This window comes from Notothenia rossii (assembly GCF_949606895.1).
Source record: "Notothenia rossii genome assembly, chromosome: 5".
NCBI lineage: Eukaryota > Metazoa > Chordata > Actinopteri > Perciformes > Nototheniidae > Notothenia > Notothenia rossii.
In genome coordinates this window covers 15,894,042-15,916,948 of record NC_136903.1, presented here as the reverse complement: position 1 = coordinate 15,916,948, position 22,907 = coordinate 15,894,042, and the positions used below count along the sequence as shown (strand labels likewise).

The window sequence follows — 22,907 nt, the reverse complement described above, 5'->3', positions numbered from 1 at the left end:
AGTCTACATAAAGAAACTAAAGGGAGTCTTGTCACTCCTCTACACCTCTAAGTGGTTTCGGGAAAGGAGTTGATTTAGTCCTCAGTAGGTCATGCGTTTATCAGACTCAGTAAACCACTTGCAGCTTGAGCAGAGTACAGACAAGAAGTAATGATCTTTATCTTAATCTGTTTTATTCCGGGATCCAAAGTCTCAACCCTGCTCATGACGGCATCTTGTTGGTACAAGAATAATTATTCACAAAAAAACTACTTATCTCTTTGGCCATTTCTGCACAACAACATTACTGCACGGCAACATGGGTGGAGATCCTGCATTCTTGTAGATTTTCTTTCGGATAAAAATAATTGTTCTTCAAAAGCTTTAAAGTGTTTTGATCCTGCTGTTTTCGAAAAGAAATTAATTTGATCTGAAAAAGAAAATCTACAGCATCTAAAAAGAAAATCTACAGCATCTAACATTTAAGATCAACACCCAGATCACACATTTACTTGGACAGTCAAATCTGATTTCCTTTCTCAGATAATGAATACTTCTTAACTCTGGCACGACACAAAAACAAACTGATGTGAGTTTGTTGTTACTGAGGAAATAACAAAATTGAAGCAGCTAGGCGTGTTCGGTCTCCTATTTTGGTACCAAACCCTGCTTGTACTATGTGAGGGTCTCACCCTAAGTTTAGGAAACAATCTTTCAACACAATGTGTTCCAAATAAATATGAAGCATAGAAAGTGCGGTGTTAGGCTCCACCAACACCACAAATGAGTCAGTTGTTTTCAACCGAGGGTAAAACACAGTTGAGAAAGAGTTTGCTTCATGTAGACTGTTTAAAACTGTTATTATAGCTTAAACAGCAGGGAGTGCAGTGTGGCTAAAGAAGATTCACCTACTGTACAAACTTGCTGTCAGGTCACTTTAATTAGGATCATGGAGTCATTCGTTTAAGCTGCAGTTGACGCGTCACCTGACCTTACAGCTCACTGCCTCCTGTAGTTCAGTGTCTGTCAGCCTGCAGACAGTTGGCAAGGTTACTTGTAGTTCAGGGTGAGACATTCAAAATATGTTTTCATGTAGCTGCGGTCGACTACACCACTATTAGTCATTGTTTGCTCCAGCCTGTTGAATGAATGCTGTAACCTCTCTGCTAAAGCTGTATGTAACCTTGGCTGCATGCTGTATGAATAAGCATCACTGGGGTACATTTGTGCACTTCATTCCTATCATCTAAGATAGTAAAAACATGTTGGTAATAACTTTCTTCCAAATCCAAAAGAACATGAGTTGTAAAACTGAAATGTATAAAGTCTGAAACTGCGCCATTCACAATGAATTGATTGACACTGGAAGTGCCCAAGGGAATGGTTTAAGTGTATGAGCACATTTTCTGTTGCACAAAGGACAACATTACAATAATATAAAGCTAATTTGGGTACACTATGGGTAAAGAAAATCAGTCTCTCACTTGTAGTCTATTAAGCCTGTCCAGATGTTATACTTGATGACGGCAACAGTTTGAGACTTGATTGATTGATCTTTCCCAGGCAATGGAAACAACATAATGGAATTATTTTGTCAGGTGTTGTTGACCTTTAAGAGGCACTTTGGGTATCAGCAGCTCTGAGTCTCGATGGCGCGCAGTCCAAACTTTGAGATACGGGGACTTGAGCTTCTGGTCACTGTTGTGCTCTGATACGAGCCTGAAGAGACCTTGATCCCACTTGGGCCACAATTTACAGCTCCCCGTTTTCCTGCTGTGCCTCCGGAAAGGGAAGACTTGAAGACTGCCAAATAATTGTGGTACAAAAAAAACAAACAAAGAAATCTTTCAAGCAAGGGAACCCCTCCCTGAGTTTAAAAACAAACTTAACCCAGAAAAGCAACACTGTATAAAATATATTTGCCATTTGTAAAACATATACTGTAAAATGTACCTACAGGATTGTTAGGTGTACAATAATTATACAGATTAATTCTACAGTCATAACAGGATTGACATATTTACAACCTCAAATATCAATCTATGATAGCATAATACCTAACCCTCAGCATAAAATGAACTCTTAACAGACATGTCTCTCAGTGACCAGCCTGGTCAAACAACACAGTAAATTCAGCAGTTGATGTGTGTAGTTGTTTTAGTCATTTGACAACAGAGGTCACTGTTGTTCAACAGGACTGAAGAAACACAAATAAATACCCTAAACTCAACCTTAACCCTAAAACCAAGTATTGTTGAGTCTTAAAACAACATACATGCCCATTTATTCATTTTACCAGTTCCAGCCCAAGAGAAAGTAATACATTTCCCCTCAAGGGATTAAGAAAGTACTCGTTAGCTTTCAAGTTAATCAAATCACAAGTATCTTCTAGAGTCATTGAGGTGGGGATTATACTGTGTGTGTGATTTTGTTTCAACATAAATATCATAATGAACGACAATAATACACAATGCATTATTAATAAGTACCAATGAAAGGTAACAAGTTAAAATGGACCCCTCCCCATACCGTTTCAACACTCAGATAAACTGATATCTCCAAAAGTTCAGACAAAGCTATGAACTAAGGATTCAACCTTATTGCTTGTAGTAAGTTAAACAAGTGTGACTCAAAGTCTATAGATTCATTAAATATTCTCTTACTGATCATTGAATTGGTGTTTTGCACTGGGCCATTTAGGCTAAGTGGTTTGTTGTTTAAACTAGTAGAGTTCATGCCACAGTACACCACACGATGGCAGTATTTGAGCAGGGAACAAGTCCCCTTGGATACTAATCTTTAGGATTTAAACATTTCAGCAACAATGAGCTATAGTGATTGGTTTTTTTTAAGATAATAAAGCTATAGACATACGATACGTGACCTAATACATTGCAAACAAACCGGTGGGTTAACTTAAAAATAAATATAGGACTTCATGTTTGCCATTGAGCAATGAGCATATTTGAGAATAACAATTCCATAAAGACGTTTCTATTAGTTTGTATGCGACATCCGGTTGTACCCTTCACTAAAAATTAAATGTAGGCGAGTGTCACATTACATAACACAATAAAATGCAATCATCTTCATTTGATATGATGTGAAGATTATGGGTCTTTTTTCTATGCGTTTACTATGAATTCAGCCTGGTCCTTTTTGTTTGTGTTTGTTTGTTAGTCTATTTGTTGGCTTTTGTTGTATTTATATTCGAGCAATGCTGGAAATGTAAGCCTGGTAGGCTACCCTCAACACAACTAAACTTAAATCCTGTCTTTGAGCAACAGAGCGCACATACGGGTTCTTCTGCTCTGACAGCCAGGCATGACAGGTGATCTGTGACGTTTCGCTCTCTGAAAAGTAACAAATATGAACCAAAACATAAAATAATGCACTACGTTGTTGTTTCTCTCAAAAGTTGGGCCATGTCTTGTCTTCATGCGCCAATGAGCAGCTCTCATAGGAAAGAACGAGACCACGCCTGCAAAAGTCATGTGAACAGATCCGCAACATTAAAGGAATCCAGTTTTTCCGACCATTAAACTTGTTTCAGAGGATTGTAAAACTCCAGGAAGTGATTAATAAGACACAGGAATTGAAGTTAACATTTTACAGGTAAGACGATTAAGTAGTTGATGGTGTTGCTACTGCAAGAATCATTTAGATCAAGATAAAAAGAAGTGGAAAACATCGCTCCGGGGGTTAATTGTAACTCTGTATCTGTCAGGGTTGGGGGGAAATAGGACCCAAATGCAGCAAAAGGACAACAAAAGGTGAAGTAACAAAAAGCGAGCTTTATTTCCCAAAGCCGATGACCAAAGAAAACAAGGAACAACTTAACATGACCAAAACCAGGGGGTACTACGAGGGAGGAAACCAGGGCGCACGAGGAAGGATTAGGACAACAAACTTCAGGAACATACATGGAGCGTGACAGGAAGGACATGGGATTAATTAGTTTTGTTTCATACAGATAAAGCAACACTTTCTCAGAATCAAGCAAAACTAAGAGTTTAAGAGAGAAAAAAAGTAAATTCTCAGAGTCAAGCAAAATAAATTTAATTTCAATAATAAAACTACAAGTTGAAAACAAATCATGTGTGTAATCATGTAAACTATAAGTATTTTTTATTTGTTTTAACATATCGTTTTGTTTGCAGTTCTCTTTGCTTCTTTCTCAATGATCAGACTGTTGCTCTCCCTGCAGCTCTTCTGGTTTGCACACCCTCATTTTTTGTTTTCGATTCTGACACAAACGTCCCAGGTGGGCGGGACTTTCAGGGGTGCGTCCCCATTGGCTACTCAGTTTTTGAGTGACAGCCCACAACACCACAGATCATACAGTGCAACTCATGCAGCAAACTCCGGGGTGTTTCTCAACCTCGAGTAAAGCTGCTCCAGAGCCACTATTTCAAGCATACTACGTCATCGAGTGCTGCCGAAGTAGGCTAGTGTTCCAATGTCCAGCATACTTGGAATTCTACCGAGCCCGGCGTACTTCCATGACTTAAACACTTTATCCAGGAGAAAAGCCACATAGCTGCACCTGCAAGGTGAATACAGCTGGTAAAAGAAAAAGTGTTTGAATGCGTACATTAACAGGTTTATGATATCACTGCCCCGTCTAAGACACGAGCTGACTTTAATTAGCCTACATTTGACTCAAGTGTTTCGTCAACTTAATATGTTGCTTCAAATAATACTTCTGCATACAGTATGTGACACTGTGGCCGTTTCTCAATCGCGAGGATGCTGGCTTGGTAGTCGCGTACTTCCAAGTCACTTCCTTCAGAAACGAAGCAAGTATGCTTCCAAGCCATGGCTTCGGAAAACGAAGAAGAATGGAACAGGCTAACAAGTGTGCCACTCTCTCTAACGGTTTCAACATAAACTGTACCGAAAATAAATACCTCACGATGTCTATCTAATTATGAACTTGCTTTACTTTCACGGAACACATTTATGGTGGTAACAAATTTAACAAAAACACATTTACCAACACTACACATTTTCTACTCCACTACATACTTACATTTAAATGCATGCTGCGTCGGTTCAGCCATTCTCCGCAAGAGTTTTTGAAATTGGTCCGTGCGCAAAGCATTGTGGGGATTATAAGGACGCAAAGTCTATCCATGTGCATCCCATAAATTTCCCCCAAACCAAGGACGCGGCCTCGGTGGAATTCCAAGTATGCTGGAGATTGTAACAGTCCTTCGGCGGCACTCGATGACGTAGCATCCTTGAAATATTGGCTTGGAAGACAGTATCCTCGAGATTGAGAAACGGCCTGTGAGTGTTGCACGGCCAGATCCGGCTCAATAAGCTGACTCAGATAAGGAAATATATGATACATTATGATGTGATATGAATGATAATGGGACACATTGACATCTGCACTCACAGTGCCGCGGACTGTACGTAATGTTACTTTGATCCGGTTACTTATGTTGTGGCAGATATTTAAGTAAGCTTTCTTAACGCTAATGTTATAATAGTCAGATTGCTCTGAAGATGGGAGGTGATATTCTATTAATGTTCACGTTCACACAGTCAGTGATTTTTGCCGGCCGTCTTTCCTGCAACAGCAGTTTTTCTGTATTTCCTTTATCCTGTAATATGACTTGATCGATTTAAACTCCGCACACTGAGCTCTGATTGGTCAGCAGGCGGTGCTTTCACTGAGTTGATCTCTTAGACTGCAACCTAACCTGCTCCGGACCATGTTAGCCGCTGTCGTGGATATTTTAAACTCGTCAATACTGTAAAGATGTACAATGAGAGTAATAAATAATAAACTGGTGAAAGCAAGCAGCGTTGTCTTTCGTTGGTTCTTTATTTGAAGCGCTTCAAAGGTACATGTCTCACAGAGTACAGAGTAGTCTAAAGGAGTGCACACAGGGTATAATGTGTGTGTATGTTTTATAGAGGACTGTTGCTGTGCAGGAAGTAAAAGAGATAAGACTTTCCTTGGAAAACTGTTATCTTACAATGCTCTCATAGGGAGGGCCACATCCTCCAGGTACGACCTTGGCGGGAAGCTACCGTGTGGTATAACAGGTCGAGTTGACCAAACAATTTCTAAGCATAATATCATCATTTGGTTTTACTATATAAAGTAATATAAGAAATTGCCACTACATTCCCCCCCTTTTGATCATACTGTGATCAATCATGAAAATAAAACAAATGACAGGATAGACTAATATAACACATCAATGAATACAACCTGGTTTAAATAAACACATCATAAACATATCATGGAAAGTGGCTGTTTTTGTGGAGGGCAGACTCTGTATGTGGAAAGCAAAAGAATACTGAAACGAGGGAATGGCAATTTTACACACAATTTTACAGCTCGGTGTCTGACTCTTCAGTGTCGGAATCAGTGGGGGCTGATTCTCGGTTGGTCGTAACATTGTCAGTGGTTTGAAGGAGAGCGGTGTATTGTGTAAAAGGAGGAGATCATACTTTCCAGGTGGGCGTTAGCTAATTCTTGTCCGAGGGGCTCCATCTTCGATCACTCGCCAGTGATCAGGCACAAAGTTTATGTTCTTGGTGTTGTCGTCTGCTTCGTGGATGTGTCTAGTCTGACTGAGCCCGTGCCTTCATGACCATGTCAATTAAACCCCACATCATGACGGCACAGACGAGGAACCAGAGGCATATGAAAAAGCACAGCTGGCCGTCGCCCATGAGTCTTGTGTGTGGTACTAGGGTGTATGTGCTGCGTGTGTGGTGCTGGTGGTGACTTGGCAAGTCACTTGTCGTCGTCTGTTTCTACTGGACCGGCTAGACTGGGGCGGAGATGACAGCTTTGCAGTGGCTGGCGTGGACCCACGTGGCTCTCTCGGCGACCTTGACCGCTGTCTGGGTGACGAGAAGCACCTGGTAGGGACCTTGCCAACGGCTGGATCTCCAGCTCTTTCTCCGGAAGTCATTGACCAGCACGAAGTCGCCTGGTTGGATACGGTGGAGTGGACCAGTAGCAGGGGTAGGTAGAGCTGCCGCTACCTGGCGTCTGATATCTGCTAAATTGGATGACAGGTTAACACAATATGACAACATAGCATCCTCACACAAAGTTGTGGAGGGGAGAGGACATCCTGGCGCCTTGATCTCAATCTGTGGAGGAGCTGCAAAAAGGATCTCAAAAGGGCTGAGTTGACTCCGTGTTCGTTTCCGCATTCTCATGTACATCAGCACAATGGGCAGGGCTTGTTTCCAGGATAAACCTGTGTCTGCGCAGCATTTTGCTAGCTTGTTTTTGATTGTACCGTTCTCTCTTTCCACTGCACCACCACTCTGGATGGTAAGCACAATACTTTCTGATGTCCACGCCAAGGTATTCTCCTATCTGTGCAATGGCCTCATGAGCAAAATGTGAACCATTGTCGCTAGAGATCTTGCTTGGTATCCCCCATCTAGGAATATTTTCCCTTAGTAAAGCTTTAGCCACAGCATTTGCTGTCTGTGCGTTTACCGGAAATGCTTCAACCCATTTGGACCACATGTCAACCATTACAAGACAGTGTTTCTTACCCTCTGATGGACTAAGTTCGATGAAATCCAGCATTAGGTGCTCAAATGGTCTAGTTGGGGGTGGTTGTGCACCTGTTCCTGTAACCTTTACCGGTCTACCAGAATTTTGCGTAATGCAAATTAAGCATGCTTCACAGTGCTTTTGAGCTGTTACTGTGAATCCCCTTGTGAACCAATGCTGATTGATAGCCTCTAACATCACCCCTTTTGACCCATGATCCAACCCATGTGTCAATTTAGCAACATGTGAGAAAAAATGCCTCGGGAGACATGGATTGGAATTTGGACCAACCCAGATGCTGGAGGTGGGGTCAAAGGTAGCACCAGCAGTTTTCCACTATGCTTTTTCTGTTGGTGGAGCTAACTGCTGCATGGCAGTTAGTGACGACATATTGTCAGTGATGGAGGAAACAGGGATGTTAACAAACGAGTGTGCGTGTGGTGCGAGAGGAATCAGAGTGGCTGCCTTTGCAGCTGAGTCAGCAGCAGCATTTCCTAATGAAACAGGGTCGGTGTTGCTGGTGTGTGCAGCACATTTACATACTGCAACCTCAGACGGGAGCAGAATGGCGTCCAATAAGCTTACAACTAGGAAATGGTTAAGCACTGGCTTACCGTCAGATTTCAGGAATTGCATGGAATACCACCTCAACTGGCTCCTCCTCCGAGTCCCTCCCGGATGACCGAACTTCTCACCTTATCCCTAAGGGAGAGACCCTTAACCCTTAATGGAGGGAACTTCATTCAGCTGCGAGTGTGGCTACAGACGGAGTTCACTCCGTCACGGAGGGGTAGGGTCGAGGGGGTGATTTGGGATTGGGCCTAAATACACAGAAGAGTAATCACAGGAAAAGACACAGCTGGGCAGGGGAGGCAGAAACACAAGGGCAACAGGTGAGACAATCAGACACAGGAGGGAAACTTAAAGGTCCCATGTCATGCTTTCCTGGTTATTACCCGTCCCCTTGTGTGTTATGAAGGTTTTTATGCATGTAAACGGTCTGCAAAGTCACAAACCCTCAAAGTACACCCTGTAGCGAGTAAAACTCTTAACACAGAAAATACCTCCCCAAAACGCCTCGTTGGAGATACGTCATTGTCCATTTGATTCTTCCGGGTACGCATGATGTCAACCGTACCCGGAACGAAATGGACCAATCCGTGGAGCCGTTACGTTACGTCTGCGGAGCCGTTACGTTAAGCCCCCTCTGATTGGTCCAAATTGACCAATCCATGGACTTCCTCACACACACACTCAGTGCAGGCAGCTCTGCTGATCTCTGCTCCCTGGCTGCAGGCTGATAACATACAGTTGGGATCGTGGCGAAATTCTCTCTGCAGACCCATTCTCACAGCGTTTATCAACCTTTTTCTTACTCAATATCAAGCCACACTTATTGTTTTTACTTCGGCTGTGACTTTGTGTGTGCTCAGGATGAGTTTGGCTGTGTTTCACTGAGTATAAACAAGGAAACAACACCTCCACGGAGCTTAGCGCGATTCACAACGTCCCGACCAATCAGAGCACACTGTGCTCACAGGGAGGGTGGGGGCTGGAGCTACAACGAGCCGTTAAAGGCAGAGAGTGAAATTCAGTGAATATACGTAGTTTACAGAGATGCTGTATGAGAAACCAATGTGAGTTTGCAAAATTGCACAATATAAATCTATTCTAGTAGACCTCAATAATGGAATTATGATCAGTGGAAATGGCCATGACATGGGACCTTTAAGACAGGAAGGCAAACACAGGAAGTAGGACCAGACAAGACACAAAGAGGAAAACATATTTTTTTAAAAGGTGGAAAATGAAAACATAAATCCAAAACCATGACAGAATCACAAGGACAGATGCCCGTGTGATAATGAGAGCAAAATACCAGCTGTGCAGATTGATAATGTTAATTTAGCAATTTAACTTTAATTTCTTAAAGTCAAATGGTTTTGATTCAATGCAAAAATTGATATTAATATTGCCAGTATGTCCGCAGCGGATGGTGAAGGCGTGCTGAGAGAACACCTTTCCCTGAAATTGCTGCAAACATGATACAGCATATGTGTATGTGTGCTTTAAAAGTGAACATGCCGTTTTTTTGCAATGCATGGTGCCCTGTAATTTAAAAAATAAACTTTGCATGTGATCATCAGTATCAGATTGTAAGACATCAGCAGTTTATTTGTCTTTGGTTGTTTTTGTTTTCAGTGTCAAATGGATATTAGATATAAAAGCTTTCCCATTGCATGTCCGCTGGTGTAATGGACATAATGGAGCTTATGTGCTTGCCTTCTAAAAATGTGCCTAATGTTTGATAATTGATGCTTGCAGGTGCAGAAAATGGCGGGATGGCTCCTTCAGCTCCTCACCTTGTGGACTATCGTGGTCGGCGTTGTGCAGTGCTGTCCAGAGCTCTGCAGCTGCCAGGATAAATTTGCCCACCAGTTTGCTGACTGTGCTTACAAAGACCTGCTGGTGGTCCCCCTGGGTCTGCCCTCCAACGTTACCACCGTGAGCCTTTCTGCCAATAAAATCAAAATACTGAAAAGTAAAAGCTTCATCAATATCACGCAGGTCACCTCTCTCTGGCTGGCCCACAATGAGATAGTTACCATAGAAAAGGACACCTTGGCCGCCCTCGTCCAGCTCCGCAACCTGGACATCAGCCACAACAAAATTGTGAACTTTCCGTGGCAGGATCTGCTCAACCTTATAGACCTGCAGCTTCTCAAAATGAACAACAATGAGATGCTGAGCCTTCCTAAGGACGCCTTCTCCACTCTCAAAGACCTGAGGTCGCTGCGCATCAACAACAACAAGTTCACCACCATCGTGCAGGGCACCTTTAATGCTCTCACCTCCATGTCACACCTTCAGATTTTTAACAACCCCTTCACATGCTCCTGCAGCCTGGAGTGGCTGAGGGATTGGATTCTGACAACAAAGATTTCTGTCCCAGAGCCAAATTTAGTTTCATGCGAGGCCCCTGAACACCTGAAGGGCACAATGGTTACATTGATTCCCAAACTGGACTGCAAGGCCCCCACTGTCAAAATCTCCTACAAGCCCAAAATTGAGACCACAGAGCTCTACGAGGGTTCAACGGTTATTATAAATTATGAGGCACTAGGCAGCCCCACACCACAGGTCAGCCGGGAGGTCAGTGGGAATTGCAGCTGCTCTGCTGTTGATCTGCAGATAACATGGATCACCATCACACTGGCTTTAACAGTGTCTGGGATTTTCAGATAGGCTTTGCAGAATCAGTGGCGAACCGTGTCTATCATAACTGGACCTTCTGTAGACACACACACACACACCCCGCCGCCGCGGCGGCGGCATTATAATGTCCATCTTTTCACTGAATTGTCGCCTTGAAAAGGGTAGCGAGCTACTCACAACAATTCCGCAACAACTTCATCTTCACCTGGTGCACTTGTCATTTCAACGTTAAAAAACAATAACACGGCATGAATTGCTTCGTCGCATTCATCTAGACCAGCGGTAGCCAACACGGTGCCCGCGGGCACTTAGTTGCCCGCAGGGGCAAAGTGAGTCGCCCGCCGAGCATGTTCTAAAAATAGCTCGCCAAGCAAATCCAAAAAGTATAAAATACACAAAACAAAAAGGAAATGTAATTAAAAGAACCTACCCTATGCATAAACGAAACCTCAATCATAGCGAACCCTATCTCCTTACTACAACTCTATATATATCTAACACCCCTCCCCCCACCCCCACAATGAATATCGACCAATCACGTTCTTGCTTGATTTGCGGGACCAGCGTTGCAGTCGGGAAGAAAAGCAATGTGGCACCTCCCCGCTGATTTTCCTTCTGGCAGAATCTACACATCAGCCCCATTGAACAGCCTATCATGCCAGCCTATACAACACATGAGGGGCAGAGTTTTACTGTGTGTGTGTTGCAACTTGCATATATATGTATTGCACTTGATGCACACATACACATGGCGTAATTTCCTTAAAAAAAAACAGTTTAAAAGGGGAGTGATTAGTCAAATATGCATAAATGAAAAGATAGAATGCTAACTAGGTAACATAAGATAAGAATAAACAAGTTTAAATGATTTGTTATTGGTTGTGATCATATCCTAAAGATGTTTGGATTATTGAAAAAGTATACAGCTCCCTTTCATATGAGCGTTGAGAGCTGTATCCATCAATTCATTTTGTGCTCAAAGTGCTCCAGATAGATGCATTTCACTTCAACATTTAAAAGAAAATTCCCCTGGAGGATGTGAGGTCCACCCCCAAATAAAGCAGGTTAAAATAATTAAATTGCATACATGTTATTTTAGTAAACACTGAAAACGGGTCCCACAGACCCAAACAGCACACAAAGGTTAAAGGTAAGCATATAATAATGTTAAAATGTGCTAAATATATACACTGCAAAAAACATTAAAAAAAAGAGGAGTAAAAGTAGCCCCCGACTTGTTTTATTTTTTGAAAGTAGCTCTCATCCTAAAAAAGGTTGGTGACCCCTGATCTAGACCCACTGTCTCGAGCCAGTTAACTAGTGGGCCTTCTAGAATACCCTGGAACCGAGGGAAACTCTGAAAGAAAACGCCCATTGGCTACAAATCAATATATGATTGGTTGATCAAACTGTCAGTCCAAATGTACGCTCTCATTCAGTGCAACGGCCAGGGCATTCGATCAAGGATGTAGAATACCTTGGTTGAAGGATATACTACCCAGAGACCCAGAACAAGATCTGATTGGTTGCTTTCTTTTCTAACACAACACCACTGAAATGCGTAGTGCATGGTCCGAGAAGGACAAACAAATCAACGTAACACTGTAATATTACAGATCAACAACACAGATACGATTCTCATTTATTAATTTTATTACATTTTATTTGTATAATTAAATCGATTTTGTGTTTGTTTTATCTGAGTGTTCCAGGGTATTCTCTGAATACCTTGAAGGCCCTGACGGTTCGCCACTGTGCACAATTTACTATTTTAAACTAAACATTCCTTTCTTTTCTTTGTTATGCTTTTGTGTTGGGCCAAACCTCCAGTTTTTTCAAACTAAGAATTGTCATTCTCAGCCCCTTTGTCCTTGGCCAGGATGTTAGCAACATTAAGCCAAACTCACTTAGATGAAGCTTACAACTCAACAATCAAAGCAGGAACACACGTGCTGTGAACCTACCCTCACAGTGGTCGCTGTGTTTGGAAGAATCGTAATAGATATAAGTCAGAAACATGCTGTAGCCAGGTTACTTTGTAAAAAGAGAAGCTTGGACAGGAAGAGAGAGGTGGTGTACGATGGAGCAAAAGAGCAGCACCACCAGTCAGCAGCAGGGCCCAGTTTAAATAATACTGAGTGTCAATAATAGTGTGTGTTTGGAGCATCTCAATATCCGTCAATAACCTCAGTGTCCTTCATAAATTACTGCAATATCATTGAGTAAGTAATAATCTTCCTTTAAAGCTAGGGGAACAGGGAAGATGTTAGAAGTGAATTCCTTTCAACAAAAGCTCAGTCCAAACCAAAGCCTTTAAAATCATCCTGGGCTCCAAAGCGTGTGCACGGACAGTACAGCACACAGTGAGTATGTATTGTGGAGCAGAAGAGCGTGCACATGTTGAGGCCATATTTATTAGAGGTCATTATTTTATTTTTTTAAGTTCCTGTGACAATCCTGTTGACAGATTATTTGTGTTCAAGGAAGGGTGGAGGCACCTGCTGTTCAACTCTCCCTCTGTCGAAATAGTCAGTGGTCAGAGAGGCGTTTGGAGAATGTTCAATGAAAATGCTTTGCTGCAGAGGAGACAATATCTGACTCCAAAAACAATAGGCACATCGTTTACTTTATTCATATTTATAACCAATTGGTTTTGGAAAAGATTAATCAAATAAAAATGTGCATTGACATAAAACACATTAATATTAGCTTATAAGTCCCATATTATATTAGTTTTGCAAAATCTACACATATGGTATCGGAGTTTAAAAATATAAGATATTTTTTCCAGTAACGTATTTATATTAAAGCAAGACAATGTAACTTTTGTCGCACAAAAAAAAAAAAAGTTACCATGGGGTCAGAATAGATTTTTCCAGTGGCGAACCGTCAGGGCCTTCAAGGTATTCAGTGGAACACTCAGATAAAACAAACAAAAAATCGATTTAATTATATAAATAAAATGTAATAAAATGTAATAAAATGTATATAAAATGAATAAATGAGAATCGTATCTGTGTTGTTATCTGTAATATTACAATGTTACGTTGATTTGTTGTCCTTCTCGGAACATGCACTACGCATTTCAGTGGTTTTGTGTTAGAAAAGAAAGCAACCAATCAGATCTTGTTCTGGGTCTCTGGGTAGAATATCCTTCAACCAAGGTATTCTACATCCTTGATCGAATGCCCTGGCCGTTGCACTGAATGAGAGCGTACGTTTGGACTGACAGTTTGATCAACCAATATATTGATTTGTAGCCAATGGGCGTATTCTTTCAGAGTTTCAGGGTACTCTAAAAGGCCCGCTAGTTAACTGGCTCGAGACAGAGGATCTAGATCAGTGGTTCCCAACCTGGGGGGCGCCAAAGATCGCAGGGGGGGTGCCAGGCCTCAGATAATTTGAGGTCAAATATCATATTTAGACTTTTTTTTTTCTACATAGAATTGTAACGCAATACATGATTGTCACTAAAAGCCTTGTCTCTACATTATAATAAAATATAAAAATAATTGATTAATTAATTTGAATAAAAATTCAAGTAAGTAGCTAATAAAGGCATAAAAAGACAGAAATGTATCATTCTTTCTTTAATAGAAATGTTTCTTCTGCCCGTAAAGTGTCCAAACTAGGCTTTTCTGGATAAGCACATTTTTAAAACATATGTCCATGCTGGTTTCAGTTGGATTATTAGTGTGTGTGGCTACAGAAGGTCCAGTTGTGATAGACACGGTTCGCCACTGGATTTTTCCAAAGTGGGGTTCGTTTAGCATGAAACACTTCAAATAACTAAAGGACAAGTTAAACAAGAAAGTAGAAAGAAAGGGAGGTGATAGAAAACTATTTCTGCTTAAAAGTTAGCAATGATGGAAACACTTCAGATGTGTATCTCACACTGCACTGTAACCTTTATTCATGTATTTTTGCTTTTAAATTAGTGTTTTTAAATGCCATTTTATATTGTTACTTTTAAATGAGTGTTTCTAAATGTCTTTTCATAATATGTTTCTTAATGCTCTTAATGTTTTTCATTTTTGTAAAGCAGTTTGAATTGCCTTGTGTTGAAATGTGCCATATAAATAAACTTGCCTTGCCTTGCACAGTAGCCACTGTTGCCACAAGTGATAATTAGAAGAAAAAAGATAATTTGGGAACCAGCTTAGTATGTCCATTACAGCAATATCTGGCTAAAGTTAGCAAACACTAGCATCCAAAAGCTCGTCAAGACCTAGTAAGGCTCCAGCAGCAAATCATGAGAAAATTAAATTAAGCGGTGGTGTTTTATTGTGGAGAAAGACCTGCTTTTCCAAAAAGTTACATTGTCTTAATTTAAACTACAAACTACTCTTTAAATGTTTTTAAAATAAATATATTTATTATATTGTATATTGTATTGTATGGAACTGCTACCCCCGTGACCCGACCACGGATAAGCGGGAGAAGATGGATGGATGGTATTGTATGATGATTTCTTGGGAAGTCTACATAAAGAAACTAAAGGGAGTCTTGTCACTCCTCTACACCTGTAAGTGGTTTCGGGAAAGGAGTTGATTTAGCCCTCAGTAGGTCATGCGTTTATCAGACTCAGTAAACCACTTGCAGCTTGAGCAGAGTACAGACAAGAAGTAATGATCTTTATCTTAATCTGTTTTATTCCGGGATCCAAAGTCTCAATCCGGCTCATGACGGCATCTTGTTGATACAAGAATAATTATTCACAAAAAAACTACTTATCTCTTTGGCCATTACTCCACAACAACATTACTGCACGTCAACATGGGTGGAGATCCTGCATTCTTGTAGATTTTCTTTCAGATAAAATAATTGTACTTTATGCCCATGTCATGGCCATTTCTACTGATCATAATTCCATTGTTGAGGTCTACTAAAATAGATTTATTCTGTGCAATTTGCCAAACTCACATTGGTTTCTCATACAGCATCTCTGTAAAGTATGTGTATCCACCGGTATTCACTCTCTGTCCTAAACAGCTTGTTGGAGCTCCTGCCCCCCCCTCCCTGTGAGCCCAGTGTGCTCCGATTGGTCAGCTCGGCCACTCTATTCTGATTAGTCAACCACCAGAGAGGCTCCGCCCATGTCTAACACAGTGCTTTTTTTGGCTCTGAGCAGAACATCAGTTTTACAATGGCGTCGGTACAGCCGTACAGTATGTCTCAACCGGAGTCCGTCTGATCCTGAAAGTGAGACAGACCAACGTGATAGACCTGATCCACCGTCCCAAACTAGACTAGAGCAGACGGTTTCACAGTGAAAAGTTTTTATTTAGTATCGTTCTTACATTTCAGATGTTAGAACTGCATCGTTTGTCTACATCACAGTAACAAGTTTGTCAGCTAGCTAACCAAACTGTACCTACAACTGTTGTTATTTAGGTGCACTTGTGGAAACTGCGCCATGATGCCTACCGAAGTGGAAAACGTCTGTTGCAAAGAAATTAGAAAGGTAGCCTAGCTGACAGTTACAACATTATGTAGCCAGCTAGCTGAAAACTATAGGTTACTTACGTAACCCCAGTTCTCAGAGTAACATGAAGTGAGATGTCTCACTATGGGATGCGCCTCATCCGCGAAGCAAACAGAAGCATCAATCTCATTACGCCAATCCTGATTGGCAGGTGACCTTGACGTCAGCGTCAGGGAATCCACCCCCTATAAGTAGCTTGCGCTACGTCGCATGCGTCATTCAAAATAAGCATCTCTTCTCGCTTCACCATAGCAAGGAGGGCCGTCTGGTGAGACATCTCACTTCATGTTATTCTGAGAACTGGGGTTACATAAGTAACCTATAGTTCTCATTCATAACACTCCGTTCGATGTCTCACTATGGGATATTGTAGCTCCCGTATTGCCAGACGAGCTTATCTCGAAAATCACCAAACCAACCAGAACTTAACAGGTAGAGCTCTGACTCAACAGGGTGCCCAGCACTGCTCGGGCCACACTGGGAGCAGAGACGTCTAGCCTGTAAAAGCGGACAAAAGTGAGCGGCGCGGACCAGCTCGCTGCTGCACAAATGTCTTGGATGGAGACACCCTTGAACAAAGCCCAGGATGTAGCCAGACCACGAGTCGAATGAGCACGCAAACCCGAAGGTGCCTGCAGACCCTGACTCGTGTAAGCCAAAGCAAATGCCTCCACAATCCAGTGAGAGAGCCGTTGCTTAGTAACAGGCTTGCCCTTCTGAGGGTTAGCCCAGGACACAAAGAGTTGGTCATTATGACGAAACTCTTTTGATCTGTCCATATAAGTGCGTAAAGCACGGACTGGACATAGCAAATTCGGCTGCTGTTCCCCGGATGGACACAGCGACGAAAGAAATGCCTCAATCTCAATTGGGGTACATGAACCAACCACCTTAGGTATAAAGGAAGGGTTGGGCTTCAGCAACACTCTTGTTTGCCCAGGGGCGAATTGAGTGCATGAAGGATGTACAGATAGCGCATGAATGTCACTGACTCGCTTGGCGGATGCCAGGGCCAGTAACAGCACTGTCTTGAGTGACAGGTGCTTCATGTCAGCTTCTTCCAGGGGTTCAAATGGGGTTCGAGTGAGCCCATCTAAAACCACTGTCAAGTCCCATAAGGGCACCAGTGACCTGGAAACAGGAAGGAGCCTGCGAGCTCCCTTCATAAAACGGCAGACCAAGGGATGTTGGCTGGCCGTCTTACCCTCAAAGCCCACATGGCATGCAGCAATAGCAGCCAGGTAGACTTTGATCGTGGAGAAAGCTCTGTGTTTTTCAATTAGGTCCTGTAGAAATGATAAAATCACTCCCACAGGGCATTGAAAAGAGGTATGCCCTTTTTGAAGGTACCATTCCTCAAACACCCTCCACTTACAGTCATAAAGAGACCTGGTGGAGGAAGCTCTCGCACTCTGAATAGTGTTTATCACCTTCTGCGGGAGACCCACTGTATTCAGATTGTACCACTCACGGGCCAGGCCCATAGGGCCATGCACTCCGGGTGTGGGTGAAAGATCGTCCCCCCCGCCTGAGACAGTATGTCTCTGCGTAGGGGGAGCTGACACGGCTGACCGCACAGCAGCTGATAGATCTCCCCCAGCCAGTACATTGCAGGCCAGTGCGGAGCTATCAGGATCATTGTGTGGCGTTGTTCCCTCACTCTGGCCAGAGTTGGGGGTATCAGCGCCAGGGATGGAAACGCGTACAGGAGGACCGGAGGACAAATGTGCGCGAGCGCTTCCACGCCTAATTGTGCGTTTTGATCGTGCATTGAAAAGAAAAGCTGAGAGTGAGCATTTCCTTTTGATGCAAACAGATCTACCGCGGTTTGGCCGTAACGCACCCACAGCTGGCTCACAACCATTGGATGTAGAGTCCAGTCTGCATATAGTGGTACACCTCTGGACAGCAGGTCTGCCCCGAGGTTCATTACACCCGGTACGTGCGTCGCTCTCAGAGAGAGGAGACGGCCGCAGCTCCACAAGATCAGTTGGCGTGCCAGCATGTGTAACTGGAGAGAACGCAAACCCCCTTGTCGGTTTATATACGATATTGTGGTCGTATTGTCCGTCCTCACGAGGACATGGTGTCCTCTGAGAAAAGGCAGAAAGCGTTTTAGGGTGAGGAACACCGCTAAAAGCTCCAGGTAATTTATGTGCGCCCGCTGGAGGTCTCTGCTCCAGAGACCCCTCACCGGACGACCTTCGTAAATACCTCCCCAGCCTGTCAGACATGCGTCCGTGGTGACCACCTTCCGTGAAAGGACAGCACCCATAGGCACGCCCCGTACTAGAAAAGTCGGGTGCAGCCAGTGGCGCAGTGCCATTACGCATTTCACAGTAACCATCACTCTCCGCGCGCTATGACGCGCGGGGTTTAGTTTTAGAGTGACTACCCAGCGCTGAAACTCCCTCATGTGTAAGCGTCCCAGTCGTACGACCAGGATGGCTGACGCCATGAGCCCCAGTAACCGCAGGCATGATCTGAAAAGAACATGTTTGCGCAGCTGGAAATGAGCGAGACAAGCCCTGAAGGCTTTCACTCTTGCTGCTGACAGGCGGGCTGTAAAGGGCACCGAGTTCAGGTGTAAACCCAGGAAGAGTACAGTCTGTGCTGGGCACAACATGCTCTTCTCTGTGTATATTATGAAACCCAGGTTGAGCAGGTGCTTTACGAGGACATTTGTCTGTGTAATAGCCTCCTGCTCCGACTGTGCGAGAAGCAGCCAGTCATCTAGGTAGGTTGCCAGGCGCATACCCTGTTGTCTTAACGGGGCTATCACAGCTTCCGTACATCGTACAAACACTCTTGGACTGAGAGACAGACCGAAGGGAAGTACTCTGTATTCGTAACAGATCCCCTGAAATGCGAACCTCAGATATTTCCTGTGTGGGTAATATACTGGGATGTGGAAATACGCATCTTTCAGGTCGACTGATGTAAACCAGTCGTTTTGTCGCACGAGACGCAGCAGAGATGTGTGAGTGAGCATTCTGAATTTGTATCTTTTTAGATATTTGTTCAGAGCCCTCAAAAATCTAGTTTTGGCCGAATTCCGTTCCCTCCCAGTTTGGGAACGAGGAAATACTTGGAATAAAAGCCGCTCTGACTCTGCTCGGCGGGTATTATAGATATAGCCTTCTTTTCTAGAAGTGAGAGAATCTCTCTCTCTAGAATATGGGCTGACTCTCCTTGGGCTTGAGAATACAGAATGCCCGAGAAGCGAGCGGGGGTGACAGCGAATTGGAGTCTGTAGCCCCGTGTTACTGTCTTGAAAACCCAAGCAGACATTGTGAGAATCTCCCACTGTTTGCTCCTTAGAGCCAGCGGAGATGTCACGTCTCTTACCCTCTGAGTCTCTATTTGTTGTGTTATGGGGCCCTCTAGTGTCTGAACACGGTGGTACCCCATTTCGACAATCCCCACTGACACTGCGCATGCGCGTGACGGTGGTGCCTTCAAAACCCCAGCCAGCACTGCGCATGCGCGTGACGGTGGTGGCTTTACAGACCCGTCTATTATCCGCCTTTTGAGAGAGGCCTTAGCTGCTCTCAAAAGGGGAACAATTGGTGGACTGTTTATTGGTTTTATTGTTTTTATTGTTTTTCTTTTCATTTTTTTGAGCAGCGCCCTCGGCCTGAAGCCTGGATGCGTCAGCGGAAAATGGTTTATAAGAGAAAACAGAACAATATCGTGACATGTGTTTTTGCAGACTTGAGGATGGCGTTGAGGCATCTCTTGAGGTAGCGGGAAAACATCTGGAGCTGGGGAACCGTGGACTTCCAGCTCTTTCACGGAGGGGAGAAGAGGAGGCTGTCAGGCCGCCCGCTTCTTCTTCGACTGCTGGCCGAAACGCGGAGACAGATGTCCGTGGTCGCGGCTATCTCGTCCAGTACTGCCGTTCCAGGATTGCTTTACAGATCCTCGCAGAGCTCCGCTTGGTATACGGTTAGCAGCGAGGAAACGTTCAAAGCCCTGGCGGACAATGCTGCGGCTCTGTAGGACATGGTCGACTGGAATCGGTCCACCTTCGCCGGCAGTGTGGGGTTCCTGCTTGGTGTAGTAGCCATCCTCGGTAGGAGGTGGGCTGCCAACAGCGGTTCCACAGGCGGTATGTGGAGCAGGCCGAGCCTCTCCATACCGTCACAGTCTAGGGAGGAGGCACCCTGGATTGGGGCCTTGTTGCTGAAGGGCCGGTCTCTCCACGAGACCGACACCTCATCCAACATCTCCGGGAAGACCGGAAGGAGTTGCCTCTTTGTCCTCGTTGCTTGGGGCAAATTTTTCCCCTCGTAACGGGACCTGGAGGTCTCCTTGGCCATTTCGGGCCATGGGATGTCTAGTTTGGACCCGGCACGCTGACACACGGCCTGCAGGTCCAAACTTAGACAGGGCGAAGCTGGTGTGCTATCGCCCGGGAGAGCAGCCATCGCTCCCGGCTTTGCAGCCTGAGCCGATGACATGAAGACGTTGTCTTCCTGCTCATCCGAGTCGGACAGGAGGAATCCAGAGGCATCCTCTTCGTCCTCCGTGTAGTCCAACTCCAGGACATCTTCCGTGGGCGAGAACATGGTGAGGTCCAGCCGGGAGCCCCAGCTTGGTGTAGCGTGGGGCTCCGCTCTCGCGTCTCTCGCTGCCACCGGGTCCCAGCCTGACACGGCGCAGGACTCCGGTTCTCCAGCTGCCACTGCTGATGAGCTCCAGACCGACAGTGCGGGGCTCCATCTCTGTGGCGGATGCCCCTGTGTCTTGACTCCGTCCGGCAAATCCGGGGACATGAGGGGGTCCTGACCCGACAAGCTAGCTTGGCGAGCTAGCCGTCGGCGGAGGCTCTTTATGGTGAAACGGGCACAATGCCCGCATGAGCCGGGGTTGTCGATAGCCTCCTGGGCATGTTGCAGCCCGAGGCAGGACGAGCAGACCTGGTGTGAGTCTGCGTCCGAAATCTTCAACCCGCAGCCGCAGAGCCGAGCTTCCGATTCCCTGACTCCTCTGGTGTGAGGGAGAGACGTGTCCATCTTGTTCCTATAGGTTGTAACACGAATGAACCTACCCAGGACCCACCCAGGACTAGAGCCAAACTGTCTCAACCCATACACCCTGCAGAACCTCCATAGCATGTACAGATTCGATTATGGACCTTTGAGGTGTAGAACGGAAGAAAAGTACTGTAAGTTATTCTTACCTGTAATAAAATGTACTGTGGTTGATGAAAAATCAAATCATGGTTTGCTATATATGAATGATATGTTATAGGAGCAAATAATTCAGGGAAGAAAGGCTACTAAGTATTTCCATCGAACTTTAATTTTAGAAATGTACAATATGAGCATGTGTAAATATGCATATACACACTGTAGCCTATATCATACATTCCTCCCCTTATAGGCAGTTTCAGCATCTTGCCTATCACAGCTTTGTAAACTGGTGCTGGGGCTTTTTAGGACGAGGCATCAGAGTGGTCCTCCCGTCATGTGTTGTCCGCCGGATACGCCAGGAGTTTCCTGAGCTGGCTGGACGAAATAAAATGCAAATCACAAAATATTAGAGAAACTTAGTTGTTTTAGGTTTGTTAGCTTGCCAGCTAGATTAATATGCTAACCTACGTTTGCTAGTTGTTCAGTGTAATATGCCAATCTACTATGAACAACAGCGAGTGGTTCATATTAGGCTAGCAAGAACATGCTTACAATTGCAATCGTATACGGGTAGTCTGCTACGTTCGGTCATTCATTGTAATGTAGCTGGCATAAAAACAATGTTTTCCCGAGCAAGCTCATGTCTAGCTCTTGGTAGCCTTCTTTTTTTAGCTCGATAGCATATAGGCTACGCTAGGAACGCCACTGACCGTACGGTAAATCACCCGGAGTATACTGTCTATGAGTATTTTGTGTGTGAATGCAGACATTCTCCCGTATCATAAATACACAAACAACAATGAATACTTACAGGTTGTGTATCCGAATCATCCGCTGGTCCAAACAAAGTAGGAACAGCATCGTTCTTCAGTGCCCTATGCTGTACATATCCCGTTATGAATCGCTGAAAGGTTTGTGAAGCTTTGTTTCGTGAAATGCTAGCAGAGGCCTCTGGGTATTAATTCACACGTCACAGTAGGAAGTAAACAATGGAAAATGAGAAATCTCCAACGAGGTGTTTTGGGGCAGCATAGACAGGTATTTTCTTCAGTGTTTTACTCGCTACAGGGTGCACTTTGAGGGTTTTTTACTATGCAGACTGTTTACATGCATAAAAACCTTCATAACCAGGGGTGCATAACTTTTTTGCCCTGGTTCTCAAAGGAGCACCTGGAGATGTTGCTTGGTGCGCATCCTTAAAATGAAATAAACCGGATCTTTTGACTTTATGAAGGGGGGGGGGAGGTGCGCTAGTGAGCACGCTCATACACCGTTCGACGGACAGGGTTACTGTGCGGAGCGCATAAAGCAGGCCCTTCACGAGATAGCGGAGAGACAGCAAGCGCATTTCGTGGCATCTGCGGGCAGTGGCAAGTACTTCCGGCATCTGCCACGGAGGCCGCTACTCCGTGGTATCTGTGGCAAGATTTGCCACAGATGCCAAAACTTGCCGTGGCAAGTATATGCCACAACCATGCCACAACTTGCCGTGGCAAGTATATGCCACAACTTATATGCAACAACTTGCCGTGGCAAGTATATGCCA

At 44.2% G+C, this 22,907-nt stretch overlaps 1 protein-coding gene and 1 long non-coding RNA gene across 4 annotated transcripts; one reads left to right on the top strand and one right to left on the bottom strand.

Annotated features, from left to right (window-relative positions):
• The first annotated feature begins 64 nt into the window (after window positions 1-64).
• Window positions 65-14,843, top strand: LOC307040187 (immunoglobulin superfamily containing leucine-rich repeat protein 2-like). Its single transcript, XM_079682793.1, has 2 exons — window positions 65-3,594; window positions 9,848-14,843. The coding sequence occupies exon 2, from the start codon at window positions 9,857-9,859 to the stop codon at window positions 10,766-10,768; it is 912 nt and encodes a 303-aa protein (XP_079538919.1). The 5' UTR covers window positions 65-3,594; window positions 9,848-9,856; the 3' UTR covers window positions 10,769-14,843.
• LOC307040188 lies at window positions 5,797-22,522 on the bottom strand. Of its 3 annotated transcripts, none has more exons than XR_013808442.1 (3): window positions 22,173-22,522; window positions 21,409-21,736; window positions 5,797-8,343 (listed from the first exon to the last, which is right to left on the bottom strand). It is a non-coding gene; the product is annotated as an uncharacterized lncRNA (long non-coding RNA). The 3 variants fall into 3 exon arrangements; XR_013808443.1 differs by lacking the exons at window positions 21,409-21,736; window positions 22,173-22,522 and adding exons at window positions 9,886-10,037; window positions 10,129-10,265; XR_013808444.1 differs by lacking the exons at window positions 21,409-21,736; window positions 22,173-22,522 and adding exons at window positions 9,886-10,057; window positions 10,129-10,259.
• Window positions 22,523-22,907: the final 385 nt, after the last annotated feature.

Excerpts from the sequence above, each read along its gene's own strand:
- LOC307040187 (XM_079682793.1), top strand. The coding sequence starts at position 9,857 with ATGGCGGGATGGCTCCTTCAGCTCCTCACCTTGTGGACTATCGTGGTC.